Raw genomic sequence first — 20,691 nt, 5'->3', positions numbered from 1 at the left:
GGAAACACAAGCAGGGGGAGTGGGAGAGGGAGAAGAAGGCTTCCTGCTAAGCAGGGAGTCCAATGTGGGGCTCAATCCCAGGATCCCAGGATCCTGACTTGAGCCGAAGGCAGATGCTAATGACTGAGCCACCCAGGTACCCCTCACCTTGCTTTTCTTATTCCATTATATATCTTGGAGATCTTGTATATGAATACATTATTCTTTATAGCTGAGCAGTAAGCTATAGGATATATTAATGACATAATTCCCTTTGAAGGGAAATTGAGGTTGTTTTCAATCTTTTGTTCTTAAGCAAAAGTGAATAGTGAATGTTTTCTCATATTTATGAAAAATGTTTCTGAAGGATAAATTCCTGGAAGTGGGATTTCTAGGTCAAGGGGTTGTATGCATTTGCGGTTCTGATAGCCATTTTGCAGTCATAGGTACCTTTTGCATCTCTGCACAAAAATATTAGGTCTAGTCTAGTTTTAGTAAGAAGACAATTTCACTGCATTCAAATCTGTTGGGAATCAGCCACCCATGGGTTCAACAGATGAGGAATCTGTAATGTTAATGTAATCATTATAATAACAACAATAAATGCCATTTTTAAAAAAGATTTTTTTTTTTTTTGACAGAGAGAACACAAGAAGGGGGAGTGGCAGGCAGAGGGAGAGGGAGAAACAGGCTCCCCATGGAGCAAGGACCCCGATATGAGGCTCAATTCCAGAACCCTGGGATCATAACCTGAGCTGAAGGCAGATGCTTAACTGACTGAGCCACCCAGGTGCCCCAAGTCTCATTAATTTTTTAGAAAGGATTTTATTTATTTTAGAGAGAAAGAGGATGAGCAGAGGGGAAGGAGAGGGCAGAGGAAGAAGGAAAAGCAAACTTGCCACTAAGCAGGGAGGCCAACACGGGGCTTAATCCCAGGACCCCGAGATCATGACCTGAGCCGAAGGCAGCCACTTAACTGACTGAGCCACCCAGGTGCCCCAATAAGTGTCATTTATTTACTGCTTACCGTGTTTCAAGAATTGTGATAAGTGCTTTTATGCATTCTCTCGTTGACTCTATGATAGCTCTGTGAGGGAGATGTTATTTTTAGATGAGGAAGATAAAACTGCAGATCTGGAGGGACCTGTCTTTTAAGTTCACACAACTGCCAATGTTGGATCTGGCAGTAAACCCAAGTCTGTCTAACTCCAGAACCTGTGTTCCTGACCATGTTATAATCATATATTTTAAACAAATTGGGATTATATTGCATGTAACTAGAATTTCCTATATTATCAAACATTCTTAAAGATCAGACTTTCTAATGATTAAGTCATATTTGCTTTATAGAGGTACAATCATTTATTTAACTTATTGTCAGACAGTAGATAGGTTCTTAATTTTTCAGTATCAAAAAAGTGAAAGAAAATGAATAAACTCTTAGATATGAGCTACCAGAGTGGGTTCAAAAAGAAATAGGAAATCTAAAGAAATAGAAAACTTGAATATCACAAGTAAGGAGATTCAATTAGAAGTAAAACTTCCTACAAAGAAAAGCCCAGGTACAGATGACTTTACTGGTGAATTCTACTAAATAATTAAAGAGGAATTAATGTCAGTTCTTTAAGAATTCTTGCCAAAGAGTTTGCTATGCAGCCAATATTACCTTGATACTATAAGGACATCCTAAGAAAATACAAGTACATCTCTTGTGAATATAGATGCAAACATCATCAATAAAATATAATATTGAATCCAGAAACTTATGAAAAGGATTACATATCATGACCAAGTGAGACTTCCCAAGAATGCAAGGTTGGTTTAATATCCAAAATCAATTAATGTACCATATTACATGAATAAGAACAAAAGGCACATAATCATCTCAATAGATGCAGAAACAGCATTTGAGAAAATCCAACACCCTTTCCTGATAAATATGCCAATCAACAAGGAGTAGAAGGGAACTTCCTCAACCTGATAAAGTCCATCTGCAAAAAGCAGGTACTATCATATTTAATGGTAAAAGATTAAACTTTTTCCTCCTAAGATCAGGAAGAAGATGAGGATGTCTGCTCTTACCACTTTTACTAATGTTGTACCAGAAGGGCAAGTAGGCAAGAAAATGAAATAAAAGGCATCCAGCTTATAATAGCATGAATAAAGTATTTAAAGAATTTAAAGAATAAAGTATTTAAGAATGAATTTACAAAAGTAGTGTAAAACTTGTATTATGAAAACCTCAAAACACTGTTGAAAAAAATTGAAGACAACCTAAATAAATGGAAAAATCTCCCATGTTCATGGATTGAAAAATTTAATCTTATTAATATAACAGTATTTGCCAAATTAATTAAATGTAATCTATCAAAATCCAAGCTTTTTATTTTACAGAAATTTACAAACTGACTCTAAGATGGGGGGTGCCTGGATGGCTCAGTGGGTTAAGCCTCTGCCTTCTGCTCAGGTCATGATCTCAGGGTCTAGGGCTCAAGCCCCGCATTGGTCTCTCCGCTCAGCAGGGAGCCTCCTTCCCCCTCTCTCTCTGCCTGCTTCTCTGCCTACTTTGATTTCTCTTTCTGTCAAATAAATAAATAAAATCTTTAAAAATGAATGAATGAATGAATGAATAAATAAATTAAATTCAGATGGAAATAAAAGTGACCTAGAATAGTTCAAAAATCTTGAGAATGAACAGAGTTGGAAAAGTCACACTTTGCAACTTCAAAACTTACTCTGAAGCTGCAGTGAAAATAGTGTGGTACTAGCATTAGGGTAGACATATATGCCAATGAAATAGAATTAAAAGGGAAAAATAAACTCATAGTCAATTGATTTTTGGCAAAGGTGCCAAAATGATCAAATGGAGGAAAGAATAGTCTTTTTAAACAAATGGTGCTGGGAAGACTGGATATCCACATCAGAAGAATGAACATCTAACAGAGAAGAACATACTTCACAACGTACAGAAAAATTAACTTCAGTGGTCATGGACCTAAATGGAAGAGTTAAAGTTATAAGACTCTTAGAAGAAAGCATAGAGAGAAATCTGCATGACTCTGGGTTAGACAATATTTCTTAAATATGACACAAAATCACGAGCAACAAAAGGAACAAATAAAGTGAATTTTGTCAAATTTAAAAACTTTTAGCCTGCAAAAGACACCATTAAGAAAGGGAAAAGGTGACATGTAGAATAGAAGAAAAATATTTGCAAATCATCTCTATGATAAGAAACTAGTATCCAGACTATTCAAAGAATTCCTTCACATTGACAATAAAAAGACAATTAACCCAATTAAAAATGGGCAAAGGATCTACATAGACATTTCTTCAAGGAGATACAAATCACCAATAAGTTTATGAAATGAGCAAGGAGCCCGACGTGGGACTCGATCCCAGGACGCTGGGATCATGACCTGAGCCGAAGGCAGCTGCTTAACCAACTGAGCCACCCAGGCGTCCCTGTATTGCCAGTATTTCCCCCCCGATTGGTCATTTACCTTTTAATTTTATTTATGACAATTTTAAGATGACAATTTATGGAGACTCAGGTCAGTTTTTTTTTAAAGATTTTATTTATTTGATAGAGATTACAAGTAGTCAGAGAGGCAGGCAGAGAGAGAGGAGGAAGCAGGCTCCCTGCTGAGCAGAGAGCCTGATGCGGGGCTCGATCCCAGGACCCTGGGATCATGACCTGAGCCGAAGGCAGAGGCTTTAACCCACTGAGCCACCCAGGCACCCCTCAGGTCAGTTTTTCTTCCCGTTGTGGTATATCCCATTTTCAATCACTTTCTTAATCAGAGATAAGCTAAATACTCACTCATGTTTTCTTTTGGATATTTTGCATTTTCATTAAAAAGAAGTCTTTGACCCTTTTAGTGTTTCTTTAGTTTTTTTTTTTTAATTTCAAAAAAAATTTTATTCATGTAGGCTCCAGGCCCAACATGGGGCTCAAACTCCCAACCCTGAGATCAAGAGTTGCAAGGTCTGCCAGCTGAACCAGCCAGGCGCTCAGGGGTTTTCTTTAGTCATAAGAAGCACAACAATGATTGAAGTTTCTCTTGATAGTTTACCAGGTATTCCATCACTACTTATGGGTCCTGCTCTCCATTACCACAAATTTTCCTGGCACTCTCACATATAGATATTTTATATAAATGTATGTTGGTTTCTGAGCTTTCTATCATCTCCCATTGTTCTGTTTCAAGTTTTTATGTTGTGATTTAACATATTCAAACGTGGTAAAAATATATCCCCCTTCAATATTGTTTTATTTAGGACAGCCTTGGTTATTTTTACTTATTTCCCAGTTAAGTAGAGTTCATTCTTTCATAGTGTAATGTGATCCAACACTCCCTTGCTCACCCTGTTCTATTCCCAGTGCCCCACTGAATAATTTTAGAAGAAGACCGGGTTCTTGTCCAAGCCTCACCACTTTCTAGCTATGTGGCTGTGGGCTCACTTCTCTCCTCTGTGAAATGGTGAGACTCACCAATGTTCAAATGGAATGATCTGTAGATGCAGCTGGTAAGCAACATAGCAATATGCAAATGCTTTTTTATGATATGTACCAAAGGGACCAGTGAGGCCCAGAGAAGTGCCAGGACTTACCTAAGTTAATGTGGGAACATGTCTAGAACTAGAACTTTGGGACATGGGCCAGGGGACTGTGTCCTAGGATCCTTCCAGAGTGCTCTACTGCCTCCAGTATAAGTAGTTCTCCTGTACTGTCCCCCATAGGTCGTGGCTGGCCAGACCATTTCCCTGGTTCCCCCCAAGCTTCTGAATGCCTGGAAGGGCCATTTGGATAGTGTGGCCGACATCCTGTATGTGAATAGCTTCCAGCTGGTTGTCAGTGGTGGCCAGGACGGTGACGTCAAGGCTTGGAAACTCTCCGGTGACACCATTGGTATGGGTCCTACTGAAGCTCAGCCATGCCACATGGCCCATCATGGCCCTGTCCCTGTTAGAACCTGAGCTAGCATAAACTTTATATCCTGTGGGGTGGGGTTTCAGGCTACAGCAGCTGGCTCTGCCCAGACAGTATCACAGGATGTGAGACTTTCCAGTTGTCCATTCAGCAGTCTGTCCATTCATCCATCAACTGTCCATCCACCCACTCACTCACCCACCCACCCCAAATTATTTGCCCGTGTATATTTTTGCAAAGCATATATCTGAGAAGGCACATTCCTTTCTCTTTTTAAAAATAAACTAACTTGTTAAGATATAACATACATAAAGAAAAGCACAAACCAAAAGGGTTCAGCTTGTGAATTTTCAGAAAGTAAATATATACCCATTTAGCTATCACATAAAGAGCATCTTATGCTTTCTTTTTAAAAAAAATTATTTATTTGACAGACAGAGTTCACAAGTAGGCAGAGAGAGAGGAGGGTAAGCAGGCTCCCTGCTGATCAGAGAGCCCGATGCAGGGCTCCCATCACAGGACCCTTAGATCATGAACCGAGCCAAAGGTGGAGGACCAACCCACTGAGCCACCCAAACGCCCTGCATCTTATGCTTCTTAAGCTTTCTACTTACATGCTCTATCTCTCAGCTCTTCTGCCCAGCCCCCAGCCTTCATTATATGGCCACCATATACCCTGCAAAGGCCTGAGGGAAAGAGTTGGTGGGTAGCTGCATACTCGCCCTGTGGCCAGAACATCCTGGGTTATAATCTGTTATGTCGTGCGAGGCTCTTAAAATTTCACAAAGGACTCATCTGGTTTCTCCTCCTCCATGGAGGGCTCATCTTCCTCTCATTACTCTGCCGGGATTGAAAGCAGCTTTGGTCTCTTGTCTCTTACCAAAGGTTTATTCCTTTTAGAATTAGTTTACTTCAGTTTCCTTGCCTTTTCAGCTCTTATATGTGTGAAAACTTTTTGACTATTTTAAATTTATTGCTGCTCTATGATGAAATTCCTCATCTTCTACTTTATATTCTTGAACATTTTGATCGAAGTTATTTTAAAGTCTGATCAATTCCAGTATCTCTTTCACTTCTGGATCTGTTTCTATTGCCTATCATTGCTGTTGGTTCCAAACATGACAGAGTAACAGGGACTGGATTTACATTCCCACTTTAAATGACTAAAAGCATGAACAAAATACATATATAACAGTTTCCAGGCATTAGACAGCAGGCAACAAAGAATAATAATTCCTGAGGTATAATTTATAATAAATAAATATACATAGATAATAAATATTATACATAATATAATACAAAAGCAGTATAAGTTATATATAATATATATAAGTACATTTGTAATATTATAAATTATATATAATATAGTATAAATAGATGTAACATAATATATAATGTATATAAATATTATGAATATATTTCATGTGTTACAAAAGATAGAAGAAAACCGCATATTAAAGAGAGAACTGGAATATGTAAAAAGACGCAAGTTGAATTTAAAAATTAAAAATGACAATGTCTGAGATAAAAATACACTGGATAGGATTAAGAGCAGATTAGATACTACAGAAGAAAAGATTAGTGACTATGAAGACATAGTAATAGAAACAAACAAAAAAAGACTGAGTAAGCTGATATTTTAAGTGTACGACATGATGATTTGGTATATAGGAACATTATGAAATGATTACCACATTCAAGATAATTAATACATCTACACCTCACATAGTTACTATTTTTTTTTTTTTTGGTGGCGAGAACACTTAATATCTACTCTCTTAGCAAATTTCAAGTATGCAATATAGTATTGTTAACTGTAGTTACCACAGGGTTAACCTTAACCTCAGCATTTAATTCATCTTATAACTGTAAGTTTGTACCCCTTGCCTACATGACTTTTCAACCTATCTCTGTCCTTATATTTAAATATGCCTCTTTTGGGACACCTGGGTGGCTCAGTTGGTTAAGCAACTGCCTTTGGCTCAGGTCATGATCCTGGAGTCTCAGGATCGAGTCCCACATCAGGCTTCCTGCTCAGCATGGAGTCTGCTTCTCCTGCTGACCTCTCTCTTCTCATGCTCTCTCTCTCTCATTCTCTCTCTCTCTCTCAATAAATAAAATCTTTAAAAAATGTACCTCTTTTGAAGAGCATTATATTAAGCCCTATTTTTTTCATCCTGACAATCTTTGCCTTTTAATTGGATATTTAGTCCATTCAAATATTAAAGAAATTAGTTATATGGTTTAAGTCTATCATCTTGATATTTGTTTTCTGTTCTTCATTCCTTTATTATTCCTTTTCTGCCTTCTCTTGGATTAATCAAGTATTTAAAACAATTATCTTGTTTTATTCCTTTATTAGCTTTTTAATTGTATATTTTTATAATATTCATTATCAGTTACTCTAGAGATTATAATATGCACTCTTGACCTCATACCACTTCTTTTTTTTTTTTTTTAAGACTTATTTATTTATTCGACAGAGAGAGACAAAAAGAGAAAGTACAAGCAGGGAGAACAGGCAGACGGAGAGGCAGAGCAGGGAACTCTATGTGGGCTTGATCCCAGGACCCTGGGATCATGACTTGAGCTGAAGTAGACTAACCGACTGAGCCACTCAGGCGCCCTGAACTGATACCACTTCTTGTGCAAGAATCTTACTTTCTTCCTCCCACTGCTCCTTCCCTCACTCATGCTCTCTCTCACTCTCAAATAAATAAATAAAATCTTAACAAAATTTTAAAAAAAGTTGGTCCCTTAACCAGCTACCCAGGCATCCCTGCTAGTGATTAGTTCTTTAAGCTTTTTCTTATCTGAAAACATCTTTATTTTGCCTTAAAATGTTAAGACTATTTTACTGGGCATAGAATTCTCAGTGGAGTTTTATTTCCTTTCAGTACTTTAAAAAAAGTTTTTTTCTATCATCTGTGGTTTCTATATTTTCTTTTGAAAAGTCAGTTGTAAGTTGATTCTTTCTTCCTTTCTTTATTTTTTTGAGAGAGAGAGAGTATGTGAATTGGGTTGAGTGGAGGGGGCAGAGGGAGAGGGAGAGAATCTTAAGCAGAATCCATTTAGGCAGACTCCAATATGGGGCTTGATCTCTCTTTTTTTTTTTAATAAAGATTTTATTTTTATTTAATTGACAGACAGAGGTCACAAGTAGGCAGAGAGGCAGGCAGAGAGAGAGGAGGAAGCAGGCTCCCTGCCGAGCAGAGAGCCTGACGCGGGGCTCGATCCCAGGACCCCGGGATCATGACCTGAGCTGAAGGCAGAGGCTTTAACCCACTGAGCCACCCAGGCGCCCCGGGGCTTGATCTCTTGACCTTGAGATCATGACCTGAGCTGAAACAGAATCTGTTGTTTAACCAACTGAGCCACTCAGATGCCCCATAAGTTGATACTTTGAAGGTAATTTTTCTTTTTTCTCTGACTACTTTTGGCTTTCAGCAGTTTGACTATGATGTGCCTAAGTGTGGCTTTATTAGTGTTCATCCTGCTCGGAGTTCATGGATCTTTTTCAACCTGTGGGTTGCTATTTTTAATCAGTTTTATTATTTTTTTTAATATTATCTCTTCAGTACTGCTTTGCCCATCCTCTCTCTTCTCCTATTGTGGGGTTCCAGTTACATGTATATTAGAACATTTGACTGTGCCCCATTTATCTCTCATACTCTGTTCTGTTCTCTCTGTTTTTCTTTTTTTTGTTTGTTTTATTTTTTTTTTCAATCTCTGCATTCTAGTTATTTTTTGTAGATTTTCTGCTGACCTGCCTTCCAATTAATTAATTCTGTCTTTTGTATGCAGCCTGCTATTAAGTCCATTCAGTTATTTCTTCATTTTGTATGTTTTTTAGTTCTCAAATACCCATTTGGTTCTTTCCTATAGAATCCAATTCTTTGTAGAAATTCTCCTTCTTTTCCTTCACTTTGTTCATATTTTCTGTTATTTTATTTAACTATTTACAATAGTTATTTTAAAGTTTTTTTCTGATAGCTCCAACATCAGAATTATCTGTGGGTCTGATTCTAATGCCTATTTCTTCCTTTTATTATTGGTTATACTTTCCTGTCTTTTTACATGTTATATGCATTAAAAAATCCACCCCTCCAAAACCCCCCAAAACAAAAACAACACCTCCCACCACCAAAACCAAAAACAAAACTAAAACCAAATCCAAAATGAAACCCAAGACTTTTCTGGACTTTGTATAAAAAGCACCACAGAGACTGAAACTGGTATGCTTTTCCTCCAGTGCGTGTGCTAGTTCCTCTCTATAGGGCTGTTCCTCTCACTGCAATCAGGGATTGAGCTGGGTTGGGTATGGACTGCAGCTTTCGGTAAATTGTTTGCTTCTGTCTTCCGTTGTGAAGTCTGTCTCAAGAGTGAAGTCCGTTTGTGTTTGTTAAAGACTTCTTCCACTAGTGAGACTTTGTCTCCCAACAACCTCATTCTGTCTAGCCCAACTTCCAGGCCCTCAGCTCCCCCAGGGCTCAGCAAATGTCCTGTGGAAGACGCAGCAATGCATGTGGAACTCCACTAGACTTGATCCATCCTGCTCAGAAGCTCGGACGGTTTCTTTTCCTTCCAGAAACTTCCTTTGTTGAAGCAGCCCCTGATTCTCCCTCAGCCTATGCCCAGACTCAGAAAATACTCCCAGGGAAGGAAGCGCAGCCCTCAATTTCAGTTCTTCTTGGAAGGACTCTTCCCTTTCTGTACTTTTGGTTCATCTACTCTTTTTCACTTCTACTGATCTGCAATGACTTCTTAAAATAGGATTTCTGACTATGTATTTTTTTAATTTTTAAAAAAAGTCTGCAGCAAGAGAATGGCTTACTACTAGCTATGCCCCGCCCCAAAGTGGGACTGATGTTTTTCTGTTCTCACTACCTTCTTTCTCCTCCAGCCCTGTTCCTCCCCAGTGCCACCCCCACCTCACATCTGATGGATGCCTGATCATTCTGTGCCATTGCTACTTGATACATGAACCACGTAAGCCCAACTGAGGGTCATGGTCATTGCCATAGTGCTCTTTCCATCTCAGCCTACATGTGGGGCAGGATGCTTTGGCCTATGCTCCAAGTATATTCTAGGGCTAGTGTCTGGTTCCTTCAGGTATTTGTTGAGTAGCCAGCAGAATGCCTGGCTTGTGGTAAGCACGATGAAGAGCAGGCCAAGGGTAAGGGTTTGCTAGATGACTCTTGAAGGTGGAGGGTAAAGGGCAGAAGGATCAGAGGAGGGGGAGGTAGACCAGTTCTTGTTACTGAGCCATGTCTGGTTAAATCACAGGGACGTTTGGCCGGAGTGTTTGGAAAAGACTGCAGGATATTCAGATGGTTGGTGATCTTGAAGTGAGAAAAAGCTCGGAGGAGGAGGCTGGCTCTGCAGATGCTGCCCAGAAGGCCTTCCGTCCAGAGCTGGAGTAAGTTATCGCAGCCCACCTGGTCCTGCTGGCCCAACGAGGAGGATGCTGGGAGCCTTCCCAGGTCCTGGGCAGCCTTGTCTGGGTTGGGTAGTGTGGGCACCTTTGGGGAGGGCCAGAGGCTTGGGACCCGCAGGCAATTTGACTGTACAGGTGGCAGCGGTGACCTAGGAGCCCAGCTCAGCTGAAAGTTTAGTACAAACCAGCAGAAAATATAAAAAGGCAAGCCCTTCGATGGGCCTCGGCCCCAGAGCCAGGTCCCAATTAGCCTGGGCTGGCTTCCCTGCTGAGGCCATTTCTACGTGGCTAGAGGCCCTGATTCACGGTGGGGGGTCAGGCTGCTGCTTGCTGCTGCTTTCCTCTCCAGGTTCCTCCTGCACCCATGTTCCACTCTTAATCCTGACCAAGTCTCAGATAATTTGGGGTTATTCAAAAAAATATTTATTGCGGTCCTGCTGAGTGCCAGACTCTGTGCTAGGTTCTAGAAATCCAAAGCAATCCAGACACAGGTTCTGCCTCAGAGAACTCATAGTTCTCTGGGGAGATGGACATGCAAATTCATGGCTGCTATTTTATGTGGTAAGTGAGGGGACTGTTAAGAACAGGAATGGCTCAGAGGACAATCACCTCATGGGGTGGATCAAGCAAAAAAGCTTCATAGGAGAAGAGATTCTTGGAGTTGGGTTTTGTTATGTAAATAGTTTTCCAGGCACCCATATGTCCTTGTTGCTCCTCTCTTCTCGTCAAGGCATACATCTCTACCGTCCCATGTGGGGTTAGCAAACAAGGCAGAGGCAGGGTTTCCATGGGAGGGAGAGGGTGCTTAACTGTTTCACAAGGGGAGGTCCAGGTAAGGTCAAGATGGGTTATCAGGCCTCCGTGGGGGACAGCACAGCGTGGTAGGAAAGGTCACAGGACTTGTTGGGGGTTGGTTTAATCTGGGCTTTGCTAACGTTGTCTGGACACTGTTTAATGATGGACCTGAGCAGTATGGCCTTGGGGGAGGGATAAGAAGGTTGGGAGAGGATCAGGCCCAGGAGGGAGAAATTCTCTTGGGCTCCGAGGGAAGCCTGCCCCGCCTTGTGGCATGAGGGCGTCTTATGAAGGAAAGTCCTTTCCATCAGGGAGGAGCGGGCTCTGGCCGAGGCCCTGGTGTACCAGCGGCGGGAACAGGTGGCTCTCATGGCTCTCCTGAATGGGAAGGCCACCAGAGAGGCCGAGGCGTGGGCTAAACTGCAGAAGATCACCCAGACGTCCCCATGGGCCGGAGAGCGCTCCCTGGAAGACATCGAGCGCAGCTGGCTCAAGTGGGAGTCCAAGGGCAAGCAGGTGAGGCTGCGTGGGGGACCCAAGGGCACAGAGGGGCCCCCCATGGCCAGCCCCGAGGCTTCACTCTTGTCCGTGGCTCCCACAGATGAGCAAAGTTGTGGGAGCAGCGTACAAGCCCAAGGCCCGGTCCCGGAGTCCCCAACTCCTGTCCACCGAAGTGCAGTACGGCTGGATAAAGCACCAGGTGACACAGGGCGGGGCTCGCTCCCTGAGATGCTGGTGCTGACCGCCTCCGCCAGCAGCAGCAGCCACCTCCCACCCTCCTGTCCATTGGGCGCAGGGCCACAGGCAGCTCTGGGGTGAGGCTGGTCTGACTGTGGAGGTCCTGGGTGAGGCCACGGACATGGCTTTTGTCTCTGAGGACACAGCTCGTCAGGCCTACGGGAGGAGATTCTCCTTGGGCCTGGTACTTTTGCTAGACTTCCAAGAATTTCCCAGAGATTGACTATTCCTTTGGTTACTTGTCTACCGCACACCATGGGCCACTCTAGAGTAGACATGGGGAGGGTCTCCTGGTGCTGGGTAAAGGATGGAGGGAATGGCAGGGTGCTCTGCTTGGAGAAAGGAAAAGGGGGCTAGGGGGTTTGCAGAACAGCTTTGAGCCCCATCCTCCCTCTCTCTTGGGCAGACTGCAGCCTCTCCCAGAGGTGTCTACCATACAGCTTCCCCACTTTGTGGTGAGCACTTGAAGAGAGAGCAGCCCTCTGGCCTGGTCGGGGAAAGGGCAGTGCAGAGGGAGGCTGCTCGGCATTCCTGCCTTCTAGAGATGGGCCTCCAAGCGCAGCCTGGGGCGTGCTGACAGGAGAGGTGAGGGCCCCACTCAAGTCCAGCTTGAGGTCTCCTTTCGAGATGAGGATAGTCCTGAGCTGAGCACAAAGCGTGGTTGCCAGCCCCAGGAGAAGGGCCAGGTGCCAGGCCAGGCCCATGGTGGGCTTGCAGTGCCAGCAGGGTGCGGTTCTCCATGAAACCACAGTACTCTAGAAACTTCTTTTGTCCAGGAAGACCCCAGGGCCCATCCTTCCTGGGAGCCTGTTCTTGGTCCTGGGTGAACTCCCCAAACTCCCCTGCTCTCTTCCCTCCCAGATTTCACCTCAGATCTACCAAAGCCTGCACTTCAGCAACCTGTCGCCCACCCACACACCTGACCTCGGGCTGCACGACATTCTAGAGCACCAGGGCCCGCACATGCACCTGGCGGCCCACTGCAGCCATAAGGACCCGGATCCTGATAGGAACACCAGCTCTTCTGCCACCTCCCTCTCCCCCAGCGACACCTTCCCCGTGACAGCCTCAGGCTCTGGCTTCCTAGAGTTGGCCTTGTCCAGCTCCCCCTACCTCCTGTCCTCTCCCTCGGTCCTGTCCCAGACATCCAGGTACATTGTGCAGAGGTCGGCGACTCCCATGCCTGTTGCCTCATCCGTCGAACTGCTCTCAAGACCTCTGAAGGCCACCCTTCGTTCCTCCACGAAGAAGAGGTACCACATCCTGTTCTAAGGTGGCCCACCCTTCCTCCAGCCCTCCCGCACAAGGCCCAGGCCCATGGGCATTCTGTCTGTCCCTGGCTTATTACCCCTGCCAGACCCAGAGGATAGAGACCTTTTCCTATTGACCTCCTCCTTCACCAGAGTCCTGGAGAAGAAAATAAATATTTGCAGATATCGGAGTCCTATAGGCCAGGAGGCTGGGGTGTGTGTCCCTTGCCCCCTTAGTGTGTCTGTGTTCTGCCTGACGAGGCCCTGGATGGATGCAGGGGAGAGTTCCCGCCCCCAGAACACCTGGCGCAGCCTTCTGGCAGGCGAAGCATAGGGTCGGGGCCTCAAAGGCTCCCTGGTGATGCTGCGGGTAGGTCGCGCTGCTGGGGTAAGCTGTCTGCTTCTGAAACTTGGTTCGGCCTCATGGCTAGAGTGAGGCCCAGCAGCCCTTGGGAGGCCGTGGCGGCTGTGTCTGTCCTCCTCAGCCATCAGGCACTTGCCATAGGAAACTCCACATTTACAAACGGGTTCTGCCCTTCCTGCAAGGGGGGTCCCCAAAGTATGGTGGAGCGCACCTCGGCCTGGCTCTCACTGCTGCTTTGGATCCAGGTTTTTCTGAGCCAAAAGCCCCTTGATCCTTCCCTTGTGTGCTGCTCTGGGCAGTGTCTGGGGTGGAGAACTCAGCGTGGATTGTGCGGTGGTAAAAGCAGTGACAGGGCCAAGGCCTCTGCCCGGGGGTCGGGGAAGGCCCGAAGGTTTGAGTAGCAGGAGGAAGGGATGTTGTGATTACCAGGCCTCAGGGGATTTCCTTCCTTCCTTCCTTCCTTCCTTTCTTTCTTTCTTTCTTTCTTTCTTTCTTTCTTTCTTTCTTTCTTTCTCTTAAAAAGATTTTATTTATTTATTTAACAGAGAGCACACAAGTAGGGGGAGCAGCAGGCAGAGGGAGAAGCAGGCTCCCCACTGAGCAGAGAGCCAGATGTGGGCCTCGATCCCAGGACCTTGGGATCATGACCTGAGCCAAAGGCAGCTGCTTAACTGACTAAGCCACCCAGGTGCCCCCTCAAGGGGATTTTCTTAAAGGCCTCTGTAGAGCCCTTACCTGGAGGGCGAGTCAGGGTCCTTTAGGAGCTGAGAACCTGACTTAGGGGCCGTCTGGCTGGACGCTAGGGCTCAGGACAGGTCAACCTCAGGGGAATCTTCCATCTGACTCTGCCTTTCAGTGAACCTTCCCCTCAGTATGCCCCAGCCCCATCATAGCAGCATTTTACTGCCTCTGCCCACGTGTTTTGGTGCAGGCACACTGCAGGAAGTGAAGAAAACTGCCATCGGAGTCTCACCTCCTCCTTGGGCAGCAGCTAACTGTGGACATTTGTCCCCGGCCGTGGGAGTTCCCTGGCGGCCCCTCCAGCAGGCAGGCTCCCCTGACACAGAGTCCCAGGCCCAGAGTCACCACCTGCAGGGATAGGTCTCTCCTGCTGCTCACAACCAGCCCCTCCTGGCCTGAGCCCTAGATGGGATGGGGGACAGATCATTCTGGAGCATCAGGGTCAGAAGAAGCTTAGAACCCAGATAGGGACTGGAGGTCAGTATTCCAGTTGGTGAGTGAGGAAGCTGGACTGGTGGCCCAGTGTCCTGTCTCCTGGTCACCTGTGCTCCCTGAGCCCCAGAACACCCCTCCCCACCTCCCCAAGCCTGCGTGTCTGCCCAGCCGCACCAGCCTCTTCTCTGCCTGCTCTCTGCCTCTACATCAATGGCCTTAAAAAAAAAAAAAAAAAAAAGAAATTACTTACATTTAGCTCTCTTCTGATTCTAAAAGTAGCACAGGCTGAGTGTAGAAAAATCAAGAAAATACTGAAAAGCATAAAAGCCAACAAAAACCATCTGGATCCCATCTCCCAGAGATCAGTCCGGGGCATTTCCCTCTACATGTTTTCCTGTCTTTGCACACACGCGTGCAGACCTCATACACACACGCATTCACACCCTCAGTTCCCAAACACTCATTTGCTCCTCGTACCTCACACAGCCTATGACCTTGGCATCCAAGCTTTGAATGCAGCCTTCCTCACTCGATGAGCGAGTGACCATTGCTGCTTTTCCCCGTGTCCCTCGTCAGTGACAGCTGCATCCAGGCCCTCCCTGGGTTGCCATCTTCAGGACCAAGGGCCACTGCAAAGCCACCCTTGTAAGGAGCAGGAGGGCACATGCCTCCCGTCTGCCCCTAATGATGTACGGCCAACAATCTGACATAGGAACAGACATGTATCTCCAGTGGAACAGAAATGTTTTCCTGGGCCTGGCGGGGCAGAGAAATCATGACCCCATTGGCCGACTGACGGAGAGAGAGGCAGGCCAGGAGAAAGGCAGGCAGCTCATGCGGCAGTACGCAGATGTCGTGAGCATCAGGGAGCCATCTGAGGTTGCTTCCTGGAGGAGGGGGCCTTTAGCCCAGAGCCAGCCAGGACCTTTGTGTTTGCTGTCTGCTCCCCTGAGAAGGGCCTCTATTGGATCAAATGGCCTCGCCTTCATGCGCTCCTCAAATATCCCTGCTGTGCCTGATATCCCTGCACACTCTAGCCCTGCCTGCTTTATTCTCACCGCAGTCTTTCCCTGTGTGTCTGTTTACCACTGTGCCTCCTCCCTCCACCCCCAGAGCAGAACCGTGTCCATCTTGTTCACAGTTCCCGTGCCTGGCATAGTAGTTGGCATATAGCAGGTGCTGGATAACTATTTGTCCACTTGGGTGGTGTTTACCCAAGACCATCAGGTCAAAGTCTCCCTCCCCCAGGAGGTCCTCTGAGATTGATCTCACCCTGGTTTTCCCTCTGCGCCTCTGTGTTCTCTATTTGCCAGCCCTGGATGGACTGGGGAGTGTCCCTCCCCAGCCAGGAGACTGCAGATCCTGTCTGTGAGCCCCAAGGGGCTTCTGGGAAGGGGCAGAGGGCCGGCAGCCTTGAGGTTCCAGCAGGTTCTGGTATCGGGGCCTCTTTCAGGACTCAGTGCTGAGTGGATCCTCACCGGCATCGGGAAGGATAGGCAGGTCTTGGATTGGCTGATGGTGGTGTCAGTCAAGGGCAACCACCTGGACTAGGAGTCTCATTGTTCTGGAGCCTGACCAGGGCTGGGTCTTCTGGGGGCTGAGCTCACTGTGGGCTCACTGTGTCCTGTGCTTGGGGAACGGGGTACGGATCCAGAATGAGGTGTTGGCCTCTCCCCAGGCATGTACCACGCCCCACACGAGTCTGGCACTGTGGCGGGGAGCCTGGGGCCCAGGGAGAGTAGTTGACTGGACCAGGGTCACCGGAGGCTTTCGGACTGAACAGTGGTGTCTGGCTTTTGTGACCTGTTTCCAGACCAGTGCCAGTGGGGACGGTCGGGTCGGGAGGGGGGTCTTCCAGCAGAGAGAACAGCCAGGGAAGAAGGCCCCAGGTGGGAATGAATATGCATTTTTGTAAGCCAGTGTGGCTCAGGAGAATGAAGAGAGGAGGGAGGAGCTGTGGGGAGAGACTGAGGAGCTGGTCACAGAGGGGGTTTTTTCTCTTGGGAATCCTGAGGGCATTTCAGTCAAAGGTACAATCCAGTCTCACCAGTGTCTTGAAAAGCTCCCGCTGGCTGCCACGTGGGGATGGACTGAAGGGGCAGGAGTGGTTCGTAAGATCAGGACAGCGGGAAGGGGTGCAGGCACCATGAGTGGACTGGACCAGAGGCCAGCAGACCCCGATGGCCAGGAGCTGGCTGGGGGAGCCTCTGAGGGGGCAGGAGTGGAGCTCTGAGCAGCTCGTGGCTGCTTTTCCTTCAAAACTTTTTTTTTCCCTTTTTACTTCAAGAGCTTTTAAAAACCATCAGATTTCCTCAATTTGCAGACATAATTTTTAAGTTGTATTAAACAATTTTGAAAAGGTTTCAGCTATTGGGATGTGTCTCCTAATTCCATGATTTTTCTCCCCGTGGCAAGCTGGTGTTCCATTGATAGGCACAAGGCGCTGAGAGCGCGCCTGCTGGGGAGGGAGCGCCCTCTGGTGGAGCAAGACCTGGTCACAGCCCCCAGCCGCGTTCTGGAGGTGCGGGGGAGGGGATGCCTTCCTCTAGAGAGGAGATGGGCTTGTGGGGGGCGGGGTGAACGAGGGTGGGTGGGGAACCTCTGGTTCTTCTTGGAGCCCGTTGGGGGGATGTGACAAGGGGGCGAGAAACTTTCCAATTGACCAAATGTTTTACGCACATTTTCTTACAAAGTTTCAAGGCAGTAGGTCATCTATCCCCATGTTACAGACGAGAAAACAGAGACTCCTACAGGATGTTGAGTTACCCAGGGTCGCCCAGCCAGGAAATGTCAGCTAGGCTTCCAACCAGGGATTTCAGGGGTTCCTGCCCCTTCTGGGCCAAGACGCTCAGGATTTGGGGGTGCTGCATTTGGTTGGGCATCCCTTGAACCCTGGAGACAGAAAAGATTCCTTGCGGCAGGCAAGGTCAAAAGTAGGGAAAGGGAGTTCCATCCAGCCTCGCCAGCCATGCTGTTCAAAATTTCCAGCTCACTGGGTGAGCAAATCGCTCACTTTCTCAGAGAGAAAGCATTTTTTTGTCCTCCTGACCTCTAGGCTGGGGCACATACCTTGGAGTGGTGGGGCTTGTGGGGAGAGGGCTGAGGGGAAGTCTTGGTAGATGGAGACACAGTCTCATGAGTCATTTCCCTTTGCGCAAAGGGGCAGCAGGGTTCTGAGTCCCAATGCCTGTCTTCTGATTTGAGGAGTTGAGGAAGGAAACCCACCAGCAACCCCCCCCCCCGCCCCCGCTTCTGTCCTCAGTGTTTTCCTTTCGTACTCAGTCACAGGAGCTTGTGGAACTGGACAGAAAGGCCTTCTTCTCCCAACTTCTCTCAGTTGTGACGACTGTTTTTGTTTTTGTTTTTGTTTTTTAAGATTTTATTTATTTGACAGAGCACAAGCAGGGGGAGTGGCTGGCAGAGGGAAAGGGAGAAGCAGGCTCCTCGCTAGACAGGTCTAGATCCCAGGACCCTGGAATCAGGACCTGAACCAAAGGCAGGCACTTAACCCACTGAGCCACCCGGGTACCCTCAGCTGCTACTTCTTGACATGCAGAATTATTCAAGTCCACTGGGCCCTTTAAATTTTATTTGTTCCTTGTGGGGGGGAAGTGTGGGCAAGCAGGTGGCACATGTGGAACCCCCTTCCTCCTGCCTCTTGCTCTTGGAGGAGGACAGTATTGGGTCAGGCACCTGCTTGCTGAACCTGCATGAGTCCAAAATCCTTTCCCACGCAGCACCCCCCCCCCCCGATCCATCCCAGTTGGCACTTGAGGTTCAACTCTGTTATCCTGACTACCCCCCCAATCCCAAGGCCAACTGTAGTCTGAAGTCAGTTCGTGGGGCCACTGTTTAGAGAGACAGGGAGCCAGAAAATAGAGGTTCAGCACTATGGCACTGGAATGCAATTCCCACGGGCGCAGGATACAATGTGCCTCTATTGTGGGAATTCAGTGACATTATCACAGGCCTGGCATGGCCACTTTTTATTGAGTAGTTGTTTTGCCCCAGGCACGACCACATTTAACCTTTACAACTATGGGACTCAGAGAGGTTGGGTAACTGGCTAAGGTCACACAGCCAGGAAGTAGCCATACTCCTCAGCAGCCCCCCAGCCCACCTCTGCAGTAGTAACAATGCCTGACATTTATTGAGCACTTACTGTGTGCCAGGCACTGTTCAAAGGCTTTGCGTTCTGAAGTCTTTGCTTTTCATCCTCACAATGATTTGCACTACTGGCTACTGACATTATCCCAATCCGCTAGATGAGGAAGCTGAGGCACAGAGAAGTGTTTGCTGGTTAGTGGTGGGGTTGGGACTTGATCTTGGGAAGAAGCCTGGCTGCAGAGCCTGTTGGTTTTTTTGGTTTTTGGTTTTGGTTTTTTCCTTTTCTTTTTAAGTAGCCTCTGTTTTTCATCAGCACATCATCTCAGGTGTTTCTGAAGGAGCTCGATGCCCAAGCATTATGAGCTCTAGTGACCATTACTGTCACAGCAGGCACAAGCAGGAGGCTGGGGAGAGGGGTGCACACTGGAAGCAGAATTCGGTCCGAAGGTGGAGGATGGTCCCACAGCTCAGGGTGGAAGGGCTTAACCGCTCCTCCACATGCCCCAGGAGCCACATCCTTTTTGGAAAGAATTCCATCAAGATAGAATAAACAGGGACATGGCGCTGAACCCACGCCAGAGCTGGACCCACAAGGGCGGGAAATTGACGTGGGGGACGCCACCATGACACGATGTCTGCCAACGTCCCTCTGCTGTTTGTTGAGGACGCTGTACCTCTTAACACAGCCCCATGGCTGCAATCACCTCTGAGCCTCCGAACAGCGCTTTCCAGGCAAAATGACGGCTCCATTTTACAGATTAGGAAACTGAGGCTCAGAGAGGAGTTTGACTTGTCCAACGCCCCTCTGGCCCTCTGCACTGATCTCCAGCCCCAGGCTGGAATGCTTGCACATCCGCTGTGGGGCATAGCTACTCCGGTTCATACGCCTGGGCCACTGGCTCTGGTGATCCCTGTTAGTACTGAGGCCCAGACAGGCTTTGACTATCAGGGCCTGGCATGTTCAGTTTCCAGACTTCTTGAATCTTTAACCCATTAGGAGAATCACAGGAAAAAAGGGCCCAAGGAGGTCTGGCTTCATGTCCACTTCCACCAGACGTGCTGGGTGTCCTTGGACAAGCTCTGTGCCTTTCTCCTAGCTTCAGTTTACCACATGGGGCTTGAATTGGATTCTCATTTTTCAAACTGAGGGCCTTGAACCATCTATGGTATGTAAGATGATTTTAGGTGGACGTGGGGCTGAATTCCAGTGGATGTACACTTAGAACAAATATTTTGTTTCTTGTGTTCTCATTTAAAAGACTTGCATAGAATTGGTTTTTCTTTTCTTTTTTTTTTAATTAAGTTTAAAATTTTAATTCCACTACAGTTAACATATAGTGTTCTGTTTCTGGTGTACATTAGTGATTCTACACTTGCATGCATTTCTCAGGGCTCATGATCATAAGTGTGCTCTTATTCCCCTTCACCGGGTTCACCCATCCCCCCACCCACCTCCCCTCGGGGACCATCAGTCTGTTCTCCATAGTTAAGAGTCTGTTTCTTGGTTTGTCTCTCTGCTTCCCCCCTCCCCTTTGCCCACATTTGTTTTCTTTCTTAAACTTCACATAGGAGTGAAATAAAACAGTATTTGTCTTTCTCTGACTGACTTATTTCACTTAACATTACAGTCTCTAGTTCCATCTATGTTGTTGCAAATGGAAAGATTTCCTTCTTATTATGGCTGAATAATATTTCATTTATACAGATACCACATCTTTTTAAAAATTCATCTTTTTTTGAAGTTTACTGATTTATTTTTAGTAATCTCTATACCCAAGATAGGGCTTGGACTCACGACCCCAAGATCAAGAGTCACATGCTTTTCCAAAATGAGCCATCCAGGAGCCCCAAGACCACAACTTCTTTATTCATCCATCTATCGATGGACACTTGGGCTGCTTCCATGATCTGG

The 20,691-nt window shown here is 46.4% G+C and overlaps 1 protein-coding gene across 2 annotated transcripts in view; it reads left to right on the top strand.

Annotated features, from left to right (window-relative positions):
- Nucleotides 1-13,323, top strand: part of EFCAB8 (EF-hand calcium binding domain 8) — a 55,498-nt gene extending 42,175 nt beyond the window's left edge. For both annotated transcript variants that reach the window (XM_032858886.1, XM_032858885.1), the window contains exons 23-27: nt 4,723-4,891; nt 10,199-10,331; nt 11,456-11,660; nt 11,746-11,844; nt 12,744-13,323. In XM_032858886.1, the coding sequence (XP_032714777.1) occupies nt 4,723-4,891; nt 10,199-10,331; nt 11,456-11,660; nt 11,746-11,844; nt 12,744-13,154 (1,017 nt within the window). In that variant the 3' untranslated portion in view covers nt 13,155-13,323. The remainder of the gene's footprint in view (nt 1-4,722; nt 4,892-10,198; nt 10,332-11,455; nt 11,661-11,745; nt 11,845-12,743) is intronic.
- Nucleotides 13,324-20,691: the final 7,368 nt, after the last annotated feature.

The sequence above is a fragment of the Lontra canadensis genome, unplaced genomic scaffold (genome assembly GCF_010015895.1).
Source record: "Lontra canadensis isolate GAN:19392208 unplaced genomic scaffold, GSC_riverotter_1.0 scaffold16, whole genome shotgun sequence".
NCBI classification, from domain to species: Eukaryota; Metazoa; Chordata; class Mammalia; order Carnivora; family Mustelidae; genus Lontra; species Lontra canadensis.
This window is presented reverse-complemented; position numbering and strand designations above follow the sequence as displayed.